This window comes from Cucurbita pepo, chromosome 3 (assembly GCF_057944985.1).
Source record: "Cucurbita pepo subsp. pepo isolate OVF chromosome 3, ASM5794498v1, whole genome shotgun sequence".
NCBI lineage: Eukaryota > Viridiplantae > Streptophyta > Magnoliopsida > Cucurbitales > Cucurbitaceae > Cucurbita > Cucurbita pepo.
Window position 1 is genome coordinate 13,420,685 of NC_141800.1, and position 14,358 is coordinate 13,435,042.

At 40.2% G+C, this 14,358-nt stretch overlaps 2 protein-coding genes across 3 annotated transcripts; both read right to left on the bottom strand.

The window, feature by feature from the left end:
- Window positions 1-6,972: 6,972 nt before the first annotated feature.
- On the bottom strand, window positions 6,973-9,426 carry LOC111791821 (GDSL esterase/lipase 2-like). Its single transcript, XM_023673303.2, has 5 exons — window positions 9,177-9,426; window positions 8,978-9,099; window positions 8,656-8,886; window positions 7,486-7,741; window positions 6,973-7,404 (listed from the first exon to the last, which is right to left on the bottom strand). Exons 1-5 carry the CDS (start codon window positions 9,424-9,426, stop codon window positions 7,172-7,174), a joined length of 1,092 nt encoding a protein of 363 aa, XP_023529071.2. The 3' UTR covers window positions 6,973-7,171.
- Window positions 9,427-11,377: 1,951 nt separating this feature from the next.
- On the bottom strand, window positions 11,378-13,459 carry LOC111790827 (GDSL esterase/lipase 5). 2 transcript variants are annotated; one of them, XM_023671912.2, is made up of 5 exons: window positions 12,922-13,418; window positions 12,651-12,772; window positions 12,178-12,408; window positions 11,836-12,091; window positions 11,378-11,755 (listed from the first exon to the last, which is right to left on the bottom strand). In XM_023671912.2, exons 1-5 carry the CDS (start codon window positions 13,202-13,204, stop codon window positions 11,523-11,525), a joined length of 1,125 nt encoding a protein of 374 aa, XP_023527680.2. In that variant the 5' UTR covers window positions 13,205-13,418; the 3' UTR covers window positions 11,378-11,522. The 2 variants fall into 2 exon arrangements, with proteins under 2 accessions (XP_023527680.2, XP_086978616.1); XM_087122490.1 differs by having other exon boundaries at window positions 11,469-11,755; window positions 11,836-12,077; window positions 12,922-13,459.
- Between the last annotated feature and the right edge of the window lie 899 nt (window positions 13,460-14,358).

Sequence of the window (14,358 nt, forward strand, 5' to 3'; positions counted from 1 at the left end):
CAGCATACCCGAGCTGTGGCCCACGCTATCATGACTAGGAAGGCATAAGAGACTGACATAGTGGTGATAGGTACACTGCCTATCTTTGATCACCTAGCATTTACATTAATTGATTTTGGTGCTACCCACTCTTTTATTTCTAAGGGGTTTGTGAAATCTGCAAACTTAGAACTAGAACTCCTAGAGTTTCCCCTTACTGTTTCTACACCAACAAATAAAGCAAATAAATACCTGACTCCTACCCATAGGGTTAGAGGTGATAGTTGCAGGGCGAAAACTTGTAGCATCCCTGATTGTTCTGTGTATGCAAGACTTCGATGTGTTCTTAGGGATGGATTGGTTGGGCGAGAATCGTGCCCTCATCGATTGCGAAGCAAGAAAGGTAACCTTTAGGCCCCTGATGGGAGAAAACTTTGAATTCTAAGGGAATATATCTAGAAGTACCCCTAGGGTCATCACAATGTTGAAGGTTAGAAAGATGTTGAATCAGGGAGCCTAGGCAATTCTGGCTAGTGTAACGAAAGTCAGTGAGTCTAGTCTAAAGGTATCCTCTGTTCCTGTGGTTGGAGAATTTGAGGATGTTTTTCCAGAAGAGCTCCCAGGGCTGCCCCTATTCAGAGGTAGATTTTGTTATTGACCTCGAGCCAGGGACAACACCGATATCCAAAGCGCCATATAGAATGGCACCTGCTGAGCTCAAGGAGCTAAAGGTATAGTTACAAGAACTTCTGGACAAGGGATTCATACGGCCTAGCGTCTCACCTTAGGGAGCCCCTGTGCTATTTTTTAAGAAGAAAGATAGAACTATGCGATTATATATAGATTATAGAGAGTTAAACAAGGTCACAATCAAGAATAAATACCCTCTCCCAAGGATAGACGACCTTTTTGACCAATTGTAGGGTGCAACGGTGTTCTCTAAGATCAATCTGCGATCAGGATATCACCAGATGAGAATCAGAGAGGAAGACATACCTAAAAAAGCTTTTAGAAGCCACTATGGACATTATGAGTTCATAGTCATGTCTTTTGGATTAACCAACGCTCCTGCAGTGTTTATGGAGTTGATGAACCGAGTGTTTAAGGAATTCTTAGACACCTCGTGATTGTGTTCATTGACGACATCTTGGTGTATTCTAAGTCTGAAATGGAGCACGAGGAACACCTGAGGAGAGTCTTAACTCTACTGAGAACCCATCAGTTGTATGCCAAATTTTCGAAGTGCGAATTTTGGCTTCAGGAAGTGGCTTTTCTTGGACACATGGTATCCAGTCAGGGGGTACTATGGATCCTGCTAAGATCGAAGCAGTCTTGAAATGGCCTAGACCAACCATGGTCGCTGAAGTAAGGAGTTTTCTGGGTTTAGCAGGCTATTATAGAAGGTTTGTACAAGATTTCTCTAAAATATCTGCAGCTTTGACACAGTTAACCAAGAATGGGAGACCTTTTATCTGGACACAAGAGTGTGAACAGAGTTTTCTAGAACTGAGAAAGAGGTTGGTCACTGTGCCTGTACTTACAGTGCCCGATGGATCAAGTGGACTTGTGGTTTACAGCGACGCTTCAGGAAAAGGGCTAGGTTGTGTACTCATGCAAAAGAGCAAGGTGATAGCCTACGGCTCTAGACAGCTGAAAAAGTATGAGTGCAACTACCCCACCCACGATCTAGAACTAGCAGCCGTGGTATATGCATTGAAAACCTGGTGTCACTACCTGTATGGAGAGAGAGTTCAAGTGTACACGGACCATAAGAGCCTCAAGCATTTGTTTACACAAAAAGAACTCAACATGAGATAGCGGAGGTGGTTAGACCTAGTTAAGGACCATGACATTGAAATACTTTATCACCCAAGAAAAGCTAATGTAGTGGCAGATACCTTGAGCAGAAAGACAGCCCACACATCTGCCCTGATCATGAGGCAGAAGTATCTACAAGATGAGATATAGAGGGCTGGAATAGAAGTCTTGGTTAGAGGCATCACTGCTCAACTAGCGCAACTTTCAGTCCAACCCACCCTCAAGAGACGTATCATTGAAGCTCAGAGAATTGATACGCACCACAGTAGGATTTGGGGTCAGCAAGAAACTAAGAGACCAGAGGGATATTCAGTTTCTTCTGAAGAGGGTTTGATGTGGCAGGATCGATTATGCGTACCTCGAGATGAGAAGATCCTACAAGAAATCATGACTGAGGAACACAACACGTCCTACGCGTTCCACCCTGGTAGTACTAAGATGTATCAGGATTTGAAGTGTAGTTATTGGTGGCCGGGAATGAAGAAGGATGTAGTTGAGTATGTGAGTCGGTGTTTGACCTGTCAGCAGGTAAAGGCCCCGAGACAGCAACCAGCAGGGCTGTTGCAACTGTTGAATATCCCACATTGGAAATGGGAGGAAATAAGCATGGATTTCAACGCGGGCCTACCAAAAACTCGACGAGGCTCTAATGTCATCTGGGTCATTGTGGACAGATTGACTAAGGCAGCCTACTTTATACCCGACAGAGCTACTTACCGAGTGGACCACTGGGCTCAGTTGTATGTCAAGGAGATAGTCCGCCTACATGGCGTGCTAGAGACCATTATGTCTGATAAGGATGCTAAGTTTACTTCTAACTTCTGGAAAGGGTTACAGAAGGCGTTGGGAACCCAACTCAAGTTCAATACAGCTTTCCATTCTCAAACCGATGGGCAAACCGAGAGGCTTAATCAGACCCTAGAGGATATGTTGAGGGCATGTGTGATAGACTTTGCAGGTTGCTGGGATGAGCATCTGGCCCTTATGGAGTTTGCCTATAGCAATAGTTACTAGGCAACCATTCAGATGGCACCATTCGAAGCTCTATATGGGCGGAGGTGCAGAACCCCTATATTTTGGGAGGAGGTAGGCAAGAAACAGTTGTTGGGACTGGAGTTGGTATAGACTACCAACGCAGCGGTACAGAAAATCAAACAGAGGATACCCTTTGCACAAAGTTGGCAAAAGAGTTATGCAGATTCTCATAGAAAAGTCCTCGAGTTTGTAGTGGGTGATCATGTCTTCCTGAAAGTGACCCCCATGAGAGGAGTGTTGAGGTTTGGGAAGAAGGGCAAGCTGAGCCCGAGATTCATGGGACCCTTTGAAATCCTAGAAAGGATAGGGCCCGTGGCCTATAGACTAGCATTGCCACCCACACTCGCCGCAGTGCACAGCGTATTCCATGTATCGGTGCTAAGAAAATACAATCTAGATCCCACTCACATCATTGATCACAGAACGCTTCCCATCCGGAAGGACCTATCATATGAGGAGAAACCCATAGGGATAATGGCACGCGATGTGAGGAGACTACGAAGAAGGGAGATTCCCTTAGTCAAGGTTTTATGGAAAAACCATCGAGACAACGAGGCCACGTGGGAATGTGAGGATGACATGAGGAGATCTTACCCCGAACTCTTCTGGGGAAGATCAACTTTCGAGGACAAAAGTTCCTAAGGTGGGGGAGGATTGTAGCGCCCGAGTTTTTTTATAAAAAAAAATTCAAGGTCAAAATAGAGGCAAACTAGTCATTTTGCTCTATTATTACTTGAGGGGTCTGATTTGATTGGGTCATAATCTGAAAAGGGAAAGAAGAGGGGAGAGAAAGAGGAAAAAGAAGAGGGAAAGAAGATTAGGGTTTTTGAGGTGGGAGGAGGAGATTGGATCAGAACCGACGCCAGAGATCCAAGTCCCCAATCTAAACCATCAACAGTTCGAGGTGAGGTGCTCTCACGAATTGCACCTTCCTATTTCGTCAAAACGTCCAAGAACTTCAGGTTAGTCCACGAATGTCTAGATCGAGAAGTCATCAAGGTTTTCGTGTGTTAGCGATGTTTTGTGTTGATCCTTGGATTCTTACCCTCAACAGCGTTATTTGGTTAAGTTCTGGAGTGAAGGTGGCCAAGATTGGCGTTCGAATCGGAGTTTCAAGAAAACGTGATTTTCGGTAAGAACTCGTGTTTTCCCCATTCAAACTCAAATGTTAAGATCTGTGATTATCAGAAAAATATAAGAAAATTGTTTTGAAGGAGTAGAATAGGAGATCTACAAGGTTCGTGAAGAAAATTTCTTGAATCGAATTACGGATTGGAAGATAAAAAAATCTGAAGAAAATAGATCGAAACGTAAAAGAGGCTAACATTGGAAAAATTGAAAACATTCAGGAGAGAGGGAGGAGACGCCACACGTCGGCCAGCGTACGAAGGAGCGTGGCAGAACCAGTGATCGACACATGGCGATCACCGATTGGTGAGGCGCGTCCTCACCCGGCAGTGGACACGTGTCAGGCAAGTGGATCTGGGCCGGCCCGACCCGGCATCGCACGCGAACTGCTCCGTCCTTAAATTGCCCCGACTTGGCGCCTCTGACCTGCGACTGCTCGGGAAGCCGCGTGTGGGCACGCGCGCGTAGGATCAGCGCGTAGAAACCTCTAGGGCGTGTGTAGGCGCGTGAGTCACTGTTTTTCTTTCCGTTCGGTCTCTGTTTGCTTGTTTTCCGACCCGATTTTGATACTGACCCTATTATTATGTGAATTAGGACCTGTCTAGAAAATTCTAGAATTTTTGGAATCTTTTCCGTCAAGAAAACTCAAACTCGGGAAGGGCATGCGTCAACCATGTAAGTAGCCATTTGGATTCCCATGAGCAGTACTTATAGGAACCGCTAGGAACGAGCATGCATGCTACCACCCATAAACTTAGCTAGCCGGACCTAGCATATTTGAATGGAAACTGCAAAAATGAAATGATTAAGGAAAGGTAGATCTGAAATGTTTAATAAATCTGTTTTGATTGAGATTCTCATAAAGTATGTATGCATGAGGAGGATGGGAAACTTGTGAAATCTGCGCTCTGGGTAAGGATGGACGTTATCTTCCCATTGAGCATGTTTGTTAATATTGCATGAACTGTTGCGTGTGAACTCTTATGCATGATGATTGCTTGTGTTATCTTTCTTGTTGAATAGGAAGGAATTATGAGCGTGGATTAGGGTGCTTGTGACTAAGTAAGCTAGACGAGATCCTAGAATGGGAGACCTCTAGAACACCATGCATATAGACCCGCGAAATGATTACTGACAGGTCCAGAGCCCAGAATTCCAAACCCGATAGGTTTGTGAGACCAGGCATGAGAATCCTAGAGATGCATGAATCCAAGTCTAAGCCACCAAGTTCCGCTCTAGAAAGAATAGTAGGTCAGCATGGTAACTGTAGGTAGCCCACTAGAGTTGAGCAGTGTGGATAGTGTCATCAGAACCTCCACTTCCCCTCTCTGCTCCGATACCGTACCGTCGAGACAGAGCTCCGGTACGGAGATCGTTGAGCTTGGCAGATCCGGATAGGAAAGTGTGACAGGTGCCCAGACCTAGTGGTGATAGCTAAGGGGTCTTCTGAACAGGACTCCTGGCCGTAGAAACCCGTCCCTGACCGGGGGACGTGGAGCCACGTAGGACGACTCAGTAGCTGACCGGCACATAGGGGGTCGCACCCCGAATTTAGCGGATGTATGGTCTCGTGTGAGGGTCGTCAGCTAACCTCCACGTATGATGTTCAGAGAGAGTCACGTATTCAGATCCAGCCATACGACCCCCTCAGATTTACTTATGAGGTCGTGTCTCACCTCAGGACACTGATCATTTCACTGCATAAGATGGGCAAGCCTCCTAAGATATAGAAAAGAGAGTTGCAGCTTAGATCACTCTCCTTAGAAACCCGAGAAAGACCGTGGATACCTACCAAGATAAGGATGCGAAAAGAGCCGACAAGTAGGTTGCTTACCGAGTATTTTTATACTCATTCCTTTCTACTTTCTTTTTTTTTTTTCAGGTGAGTGATGTCATGGTTCGAGGTGGGAATGCGTGCTGAATCTTAATGCCACAGAGGAGTGTCCTGAGGCGTCTTGGAGTCTATGCATATTTTTGTTTAGATCTGTCATGCATTGTTTTGTAAACCATTTACATACTTTTCATAGAACTCATAAACTAATTGAACACCTTGTTTTGGATTTCAAACTTTCTACATAATTGCTAAAGTTTTTTTTTTTTTTTTTTTTTTGTAATTTCGTCTTGTCTATTTGATTTTACATGATTTCGTTGCATAGTCTGTTGGTCCAGCCCTTGATTTTGAGATTCAAATTTTGGGCCGTGACAGATCATATGCGACTTCATCTTAATTTTGCATGTGTTTGTATTTACGTGACCCCTTGTAGTGAGGTTACTTACTGAGTATTCTTTGAAATACTAAAGCTGTGTGCCATATCATTTTTCAGGTGGAGACAAAGCGCACATGTACGAATGACGGCGGCATCACGAGCAAAGATTGTGGCACATATCATTTTTCTTGCTATCATATTTGATTGTTTTATTTAAATTCTTAATAAAAATTAAAGTGGTTCCCTATGCTTCCACTATGAGGATGAAAAGCTCATGAATAAGTGCGTTCATATTGAGTTAGATAAGAGATAGGCTATTCAAGTCGTGATTTCAGGTTGAAAACATCAAGTGCAGGTTGCAGTTTTGGGACGAATCGGGTAAGGTGATGCATGTCACCATAGTACGTAGACGCATTACTCCACCCATTGTGTGACACATATCATACGCTGAGCTACTCACACTTCACCTCTCGCTGCTTAACGTGTGTCCTTTCCTGTTTGACTCCTGCACCTGCCCGACGCAATTTTCCAGAATTTGATCATATTTTGAAATTCTTTCTAATTTCTTTACATCTTCATCACTTTTCATACAAAACTCTAATCAATTTGGTTCATTCATCAAAGCCGTAGAGTTTCAATCTACATTTAAAAAGAATATATAATTAAATCCAAAATTAGCCCAAACACATTACTTACAATTTCTTGATGAATGGCTCAACTCCTCTTTCCAATCATATTCAATTATATGCTTTTGAATATAAAACTAAATTATATGGCTTTTGAATATAAGAAACAAAACGTATAAACCTTTATTCAGTTTTATGGCTTTTGAGTATCAAAATTCATAAATATTTCACCACATGTACATGATGAACCTTACGTTCTTCAAAGGAAGACACAACTTAAAATCCTTATTTTGGTAAAATTAAGCACACTACCATTGGTGCCCACTTATTGCATTACCAAACATGTGTTAGGAACACCCTCAATGGATCACCACCAACTTAAACATTAAACAAAGCTTTAAGATTGTGAGGCTTGATGCTGTCGGAGCTCCCATTCCATACCCACTCAGCAACTAATTGGCTCGCCTTTTGAGTGAGATGGGCAGAATCATAGAATAGATACTCATTGGGGTTACTACACAACTCATACTCTTCACCATCCCTTCCCCCACAGCTAAAGAACCCTCTGAATGGTCCACTTCCACAACATGCCGCTTTCCCCTCCTTGAAACCTTGCCAAACAGATGAACTTTCAGTAAGTTCATTGAAACACTAGACAATGTATTCACGCTGAGATGCATGATTGTACTTACCATATTTAGATGGGTTGTTTGATATTTGGTTGGCTGAAGTGTATAAATCGGCATAGGAGTAAACAAATCCTTCAAGCTCCTTTTCAAGATGTTGGAGGGTTTCGTAAAGGTGTTTGTTATGCATTGTTACAAGTTGTGTAATGTTTTCAAAGCATTCATCTTTGCCTTGTAATAATACTGCCTTCACTAGGGGCAAACACCCGATATCTCCAACGCCTAAAAATGCAAACTTTCTTCCTCCGTTCTTGTGGATTCCCTGCAAACAAATCATTCATATCAGAAAATATCCTTTTCTTTTTGATATATATGATTGAATTAGAGGTGTTTCATGTGATCACATACGTTAGTTGAGGCGGAAAGTTTGAAAGGGAAAACCTAAAGAGAATAATATCTGTGAGCCCACAAATGGTATTAAAGTCAAACATTGGAGGAGGCTGAGCTTCGAAGGGGGAGGACACTAAGTGGTGTGCCAGCAAGGATGTTGGGCCATGAAGGGGTGGATTGGGGAGTCCTACATCAATTTGAGAAGGGAACGAGTGCCAACGAGGACGCTGGGCCCTAAAGAGGGGTGGATTGTGAGATCTCACATCGATTGGAGAAGGGAACGACTGTCGATGAAGACGCTGAGCCCTAAAAATGGGTGGATTGTGAGATCCCATGTCAGTTACAGAGGAGAACGAAGCATTTTTTATAAGGGTGCGGAAACCTCTACCTAATAGATGCGTTTTAAAAATTTTGAGAGGAAGCACAGAAGAGAAACAGAGGAGAACGAAGCATTTTTTATAAAGGTGCGGAAACCTCTACCTAATAGATGCGTTTTAAAAATTTTGAGAGGAAGCACAGAAGAGAAAGTCCAAAAAGAACAATATAGGCTAGTAGTTGCCTTTGAACTGTTACAAATGGTATTAGAGCCGACACCGGGAGATGTGCTGCGAGGAGGTTGAGCCTCGAAGGGAGTGGACACGAGTGGTGTGCCAGCAAGGATGTTGGGCTTCGAAGGGGGTGGATTATGAGATCCAACATCGGTTAGGGAAGAGAACAAAACAATTTTTTTAAAAGAGTATGGAAACATCTCCCTATCAGACACGTTTTAAAAACTTTGAGAGGAAGCTCAGGAGGGGTAAGATTAAAGAGGACAATATCTACTAGCGGTGAGCTTGAACTACTTACTTTGATGACGGTGGTTAAGTTTCCAATGACCAACTCAACATATTGTTGTGGAGAATGAGATTGGAAGAGAGTGGAATTTGTAGTAAAAGGAGCAATATAATCGTTGCTTCCAATGCTGAAGAAGTAGACAGCTTTGGATAGTAAAGCCTTAGCTTCTGCAGGATGGCCTATCCCTTCAACAACCTTTGTTACTTTGTTGAAGTAACTCAGCTGGGTTTTCAGGTCAATTACCTGTAAACAACACACACACACACACAATATAGCTGAGCTCTCCTTCAAATAGTGTGTAATTAAGAAACAAGAAAGACCAGATTTTACTTACAAGTCCTTGATGGGTGTCAGCTAAAGCACCAGCTCCAGCTGATGCAAAGTTCACTCCATGAACGTAAATTTTGTTCATGGGATGAAGATATGGAAGAATTAATGGCAAATTAGCATATTTAGCTGCAAATTAAACCAACTTCGACCGTCAACAAAAATAACACAAAAACGAAATCGTTATCAAAGGAGACGTAATATACCAATGAAATCAGGAATCAGGCGGCCATCCGAAAACCGCCCGGTCGGGAATTTGAAGAAGGATTGTCCATATGGCAAGAAATTAGCTTTGAAAGAGGTGTTGATGTAGTTGTTGTTTCCAGCATCAAACAAGGAATCCCCAAAGATGAACAAGGCTGCATTGTTTGGATGACCTTTGCAATTGTGTATAGAGAGAAGACTGAGTATGAAGTAGACTAAGAAAGATGATGAAGGAAAACATGAACTTGCCATCTTGATTACTTATTCAAACCCAACCCATAAATTTATAATCGATTATAATATATCTATTAATCTTTAATATCGTCGTATCATTACCTGTCATTGTGTACTAGAAAACCTGTAGTGTCTAAGTTCGCTTTTGTCAACCTCAAGCAACGACATTGAGATAGGACTAAGTCTTCTATCCTCAAAAATCGAATATGGAGTGGACAAGTTCGATGGGACGAACACTTTTGTACTAAGAAAACTCTCTATTTTATATTGTTATTATTTTAAGAAAGATCTCGTAAAAAAATAAATTGACGTTAGAATAATGAACGGTAAAATATGAAGGCTTGTAATGACATGTTAAATACTAATATATAATTTAATTTTGTATTGTAAAACCATTTTGACTAAAACTCATTTTATACAAATCATTATAATATTTTTAGCAACAATGACTAATGAATAAAATATTTATGACATCATTGTCTAAAATTCAACTTCACAAAAGATTTATAATATTTTTAGATAATAAATATTTAAGTTTCCCTAATTATAAATTTAGTCCTAATTTTTTTTATTCATAAATCTACTAAATAAAAAATTAAAGTTTGGAATTTCTGCAGAAATATATATCTAATAAACTAATTAATTTTAAAAAAAAAAAATTGAATTTGTCATAAACAATTTAATATAAAATTAATAAAGATTTTCAAAAGTAGATACAAACTTTGAAAGTGTGGTGGTTAGCAAATTTCCATGCCGGTTTGACTAATAAATATTTAATTAAGTTATAAATGTTTGCTGAATAACTCAGGTTGCTAAAAATATTTTAAAAAACTCTATGTGATAATTCAAAATTAGACTTTTATTTTTATAATTATATATTAGATTTCAATTCACCCTTCTTTTATTTTTTGAATATTTGAATGTCAAGAAAACCCGATAAAATATCATCTAATAGAGTTTATTTCCTTTCCTTCTAGGTAGGAGGGAGAAAATAAAATTTGTGAAATGAGATTTGGACATTTGTTATGGGGTTAATAGTCTAATGGTTATAAGCGTGTTCGAAAAACGAAAAATGAGGTCTTGGGGATTCGTAAAGTCAAGCCAAGGACCCAACGTATTACCCAAAAGAGTAAAGGAACCTCGAGAAAGCAACCAAGTGGTGGCACCTACTTCGATATCCCCACATTGACACGATGAAGTCCTCGTATGGACTCCAAGATAGTCATATGGGATTAATATAAATAGACGGAATATATCTGCATTAAAAAGTACACTACTACGTCATGCTCAATTTGATGCCACTTTGGTTCAGTACTAACTTATTCATTAGAGTAGATACTTATGAACACATACATTAAATATTGGTTCTCGTGATCTTTTAGTTCAACAACATACAGAGTGATAGATTCAATCCTTTAATATCTTGGTTGAAGCTTCACCTTATCAAGTATTATGGGGTAGAAAATATCGAAACTTTTAAAATTTCATTAATATCCTAAAACTTTAAATAAAAAAAAATTAAAAAATACCGAAAGAAAATATATTAATACCCTTAAACTTAAAAAAAAAAAAAAAAAAAAAAAAAAAAAAAAAAAAAAAAAAAATCTAACGTATAAATTTAGTATAATAACGAAAATCATTTATGTGCACCACATCACTTCCCTCTTATATTTTCTCTCAGTCAATACTTAACATTTATGTCATAAACAAGCCAGATTGAAGCAAATCAAATCAAATCAAATCACATTACATTACATTATGTGTATCCAACAACATAAATCAGTTCAATTAGATTATACCATGTGCATTAGGCGACACAAACTAAACCAATCAAATTGGGTCGTGTGTACTATTTGATGTCATAAATTGGTCATATCATAACACACTCTGTGATGATAAACTCAAAATCAGATTGAGCTTAGAGAATTTGAAGATAAGACTCCCAAAAACCAATCAACAAGTTCAAAGATCAATCAATCAATCCAAGCGGATCAATAACCCAATATTCCATTAACAAATCTAAGGATTGAAACTTACTCATTTCATCAGAAAATGGCAAATTGAGAAGAAAAAGCATGAAAAATGATTCGATATGATTAATCCTTACAGCGTTGTCAAGTGGTTTGAAAGAGATCCTTGAGAGAAAAATGGGAACTGAAAGAACCACTCCACATTTCATGAGCAAGCTCTTTGTGGAGGCTTTCAGTGAGATGGTAAGAATCCCAAAAGACATACTCATTTGGGTTCCTACACGCTTCAAACTCCTTCACTCTTCTTCTTCCTCCGCAGCTGAACACTCCTCGAAATCTCCCTGTCCCGCAGCATGCCTCTCTCCCTTCCTTCAACCCTGCATCAATGGTGCTTCATATTATACACAACAAAGCGTAACATGCAGCAACAGTCTATTTATCTATCTATCACTTTTACCATATTTCAATGGATTCTCCATTCTCTGCCTCAGGCTGCTGCTGAAGTCGTAGAGGGAATATTTGAACCCCTTGAGCTGCTTCTCCAAGTCTTGAAGAAGCTTCACTAATCTCTGGTTGTGTTCGTTTGCATACGCCCCAAACTCTTCCAAACACCTCCCATCTGCATCTCCTCCGGCTACTCTCAGCCCTGGACTGCAGCCCATCGGTGGCAAGTTCATGAACCCGAATTTCCTGCCCCCACTATCGTATACTTGCTGTCAGAACCAACAAAAAACACCATTTCTTATCACAAGACAATACTATGTTCGAAAGAAAATTTGAAGATGGCAAAAAAGCTTACTTTGATGGAAGTTGTCAAGTTACCAATCACCAACTCAACATATTCAGATATGGAATGGGATTTGAGGAAAGGGGAATTGGTTAAGAAGAGGCTCATGTAATCGTTGGTACCGATACCGAACAAATACACAGCTTTTGACAGTATCAGCCCACCTTCTGCTTTCCACAACTTCCGTTTTAGCCAAGTCTCTACCTCCTTAAAGTACTTAATCTGTGCTTTGAGCTCGATCACCTGAAAAACGTTAAACAACCTTCTTCACTTCAAATTCACCTTGTTAACTTCAATCTAAAACCTCCCATATTTCCCTGGATGTGTTCAATTTTCAAGCATGAATTAAACTGAGTTTACTTTCGTTTAATCATGAGTCAGTTTTATGTTCGAACATTACTCAAAGCAGAGTTAATGACAATTTCCCTTGCTTATGTAATATGGAAAAGATGCGGTGAGGAGTAAGTGGGGTACGTTATTCTTACCGACCCATGAAAAGTCTCGGATAAAGCACCTGCTCCAGCCGAAGCAAAGTTCACTCCATTATGATATTGATGAAACCCCGGTTGAAGAAAAGGTGGGATCAATGGCAGCTTGGCAAATTCAGCTGGAAGATAGAGGAACAAAAGTCATGAAAAGTTGAGCCTGGCCCAAATGTATAGAGAGAAAAAGAGAAATATTCATCGAAACCAAGACAGTAAACAAAAGACAATAAAACAGAGATGGGTTTAAAACCAAATATATGGGAAATCTTACCTATAAAGTCAGACACCAAACGACCGTCGGAAAATCTTCCAGTGGGGTATCGGAAGTGGGTTTGGCCGTAGGGCCAGAAGTTAGCTTGGTCGAGAGTTGTGGTGTTAATGTAATTATTGTTGCCAGCATCCAAGAAAGAGTCCCCAAAGATGAAGAAAGCAGCATGATTTTCAGGCAGAGGATGGGATTCAACTTCAATGAAGCACCATGTGGAACTGAAGGTGAAGAAGAAGATCACAAACAACACAACTAGCTGCTCATGGGAAGTGCTTTGAGTATCCATTAATGGCCTCTATCCCTGAAGACTAACGAAGCTTAAGCTGTCGATCACACAATCATATATGAAGTATGGGTAGCAGCAGAAGGCTCTCTGTTACTGCTCAGTTCCTCTCTGTCACTAAAAGTTTTTTCTTTTTTTTTTTAACCAAGAAAACGATGGATATCTCTTTGAACCAATGCAAATGCCAAAGTGGGACTAGTGAGTTCCATTGGAGAGTTCTGATGTGATGTTTTGATAAAAAAAAAAACAAAGGGAGGGAACAGGGGGCGTACGTCAAACTGAACGTATCCAAGAAAAAGCCGAGTCGCTGCGGTTGGGTTTGAATAAAGAAATGATTGGAACTTGGAAGGTAAAGCCTCAATAATTTTGATGTATCTGGTTGAATTATTCACGTTCGTCAAGGTAAAACAAATCTCCAATCAATTGGCCATTCAGGAAGCTAACTTTCTAACTTATTACCATTCAGGAAAGAGGTTGAGATGTTTAATTACCCTTCTTCTCCTACAAGGTCCCAAGATCCAAGTCTTTTCAACTTAAAAACTTAACAAGATCTTAATCATCAAGTAGTGCTCCAAGTCAAGCTGAAGACGTGTAGAAATCTGTGTTTTTGAATCAGCTTAGTTTGTAATTCTTTAATTGATCTAAATGAATTCTTGCTGGAGGAAGAAACTGAAAGTTATTTGTATGTTGTTTTCAAGAACCATTGAGTTTTCTCTTGAAAACAACTTGAATTTTTAACTATCTAAAGAGGCCAACTTATACACCCCATTCCTAAACAACACTTAGCATTAATAATCATATTGTTCAGTAAGGTGTGAACAAACAAAAAGTGTGAAAGTTGAGAAAAGGGCATTATGTTAAAAAAAGACTGCAAAAGAAACACGTTGAGTTATTCTGCTACTTTAACGTCTAAAAGCTCATAGCTTGTAATCCTTGTTTCAGGGAAACCACTTTGACCTTCACATAAATTCACCTTTTACATGTTTAATTTTTCCTAAGAAGAGACAATGAACTTTGACAAATCGCTACCCTATAGAGATTATAGGGCGACAAGAGCCCCACATGGCTCTGGAGGAGCAAAAATGTGTTTCTGGACATTTAAGTGGGTGGGTTTGGCCATAGTCAACTGTGGTTGGGTAGGGGGGGGTGGGTAGTGG

Bases quoted from the DNA above. Each gene is read 5' to 3' on its own strand.
- LOC111790827 (XM_023671912.2), bottom strand. From the start codon at position 13,204: ATGGATACTCAAAGCACTTCCCATGAGCAGCTAGTTGTGTTGTTTGTG. The intron at 12,773-12,921 runs GTAAGATTTCCC...TCTATCTTCCAG, and splicing joins TTTGGTGTCTGACTTTATAG to CTGAATTTGCCAAGCTGCCA. The intron at 12,092-12,177 runs GTAAGCTTTTTT...TGGTTCTGACAG, and splicing joins ACTTGACAACTTCCATCAAA to CAAGTATACGATAGTGGGGG.
- LOC111791821 (XM_023673303.2), bottom strand. From the start codon at position 9,426: ATGGCAAGTTCATGTTTTCCTTCATCATCTTTCTTAGTCTACTTCATA. The intron at 9,100-9,176 runs GTATATTACGTC...TTTAATTTGCAG, and splicing joins CCTGATTCCTGATTTCATTG to CTAAATATGCTAATTTGCCA. The intron at 8,887-8,977 runs GTAAGTAAAATC...TGTTGTTTACAG, and splicing joins CTGACACCCATCAAGGACTT to GTAATTGACCTGAAAACCCA.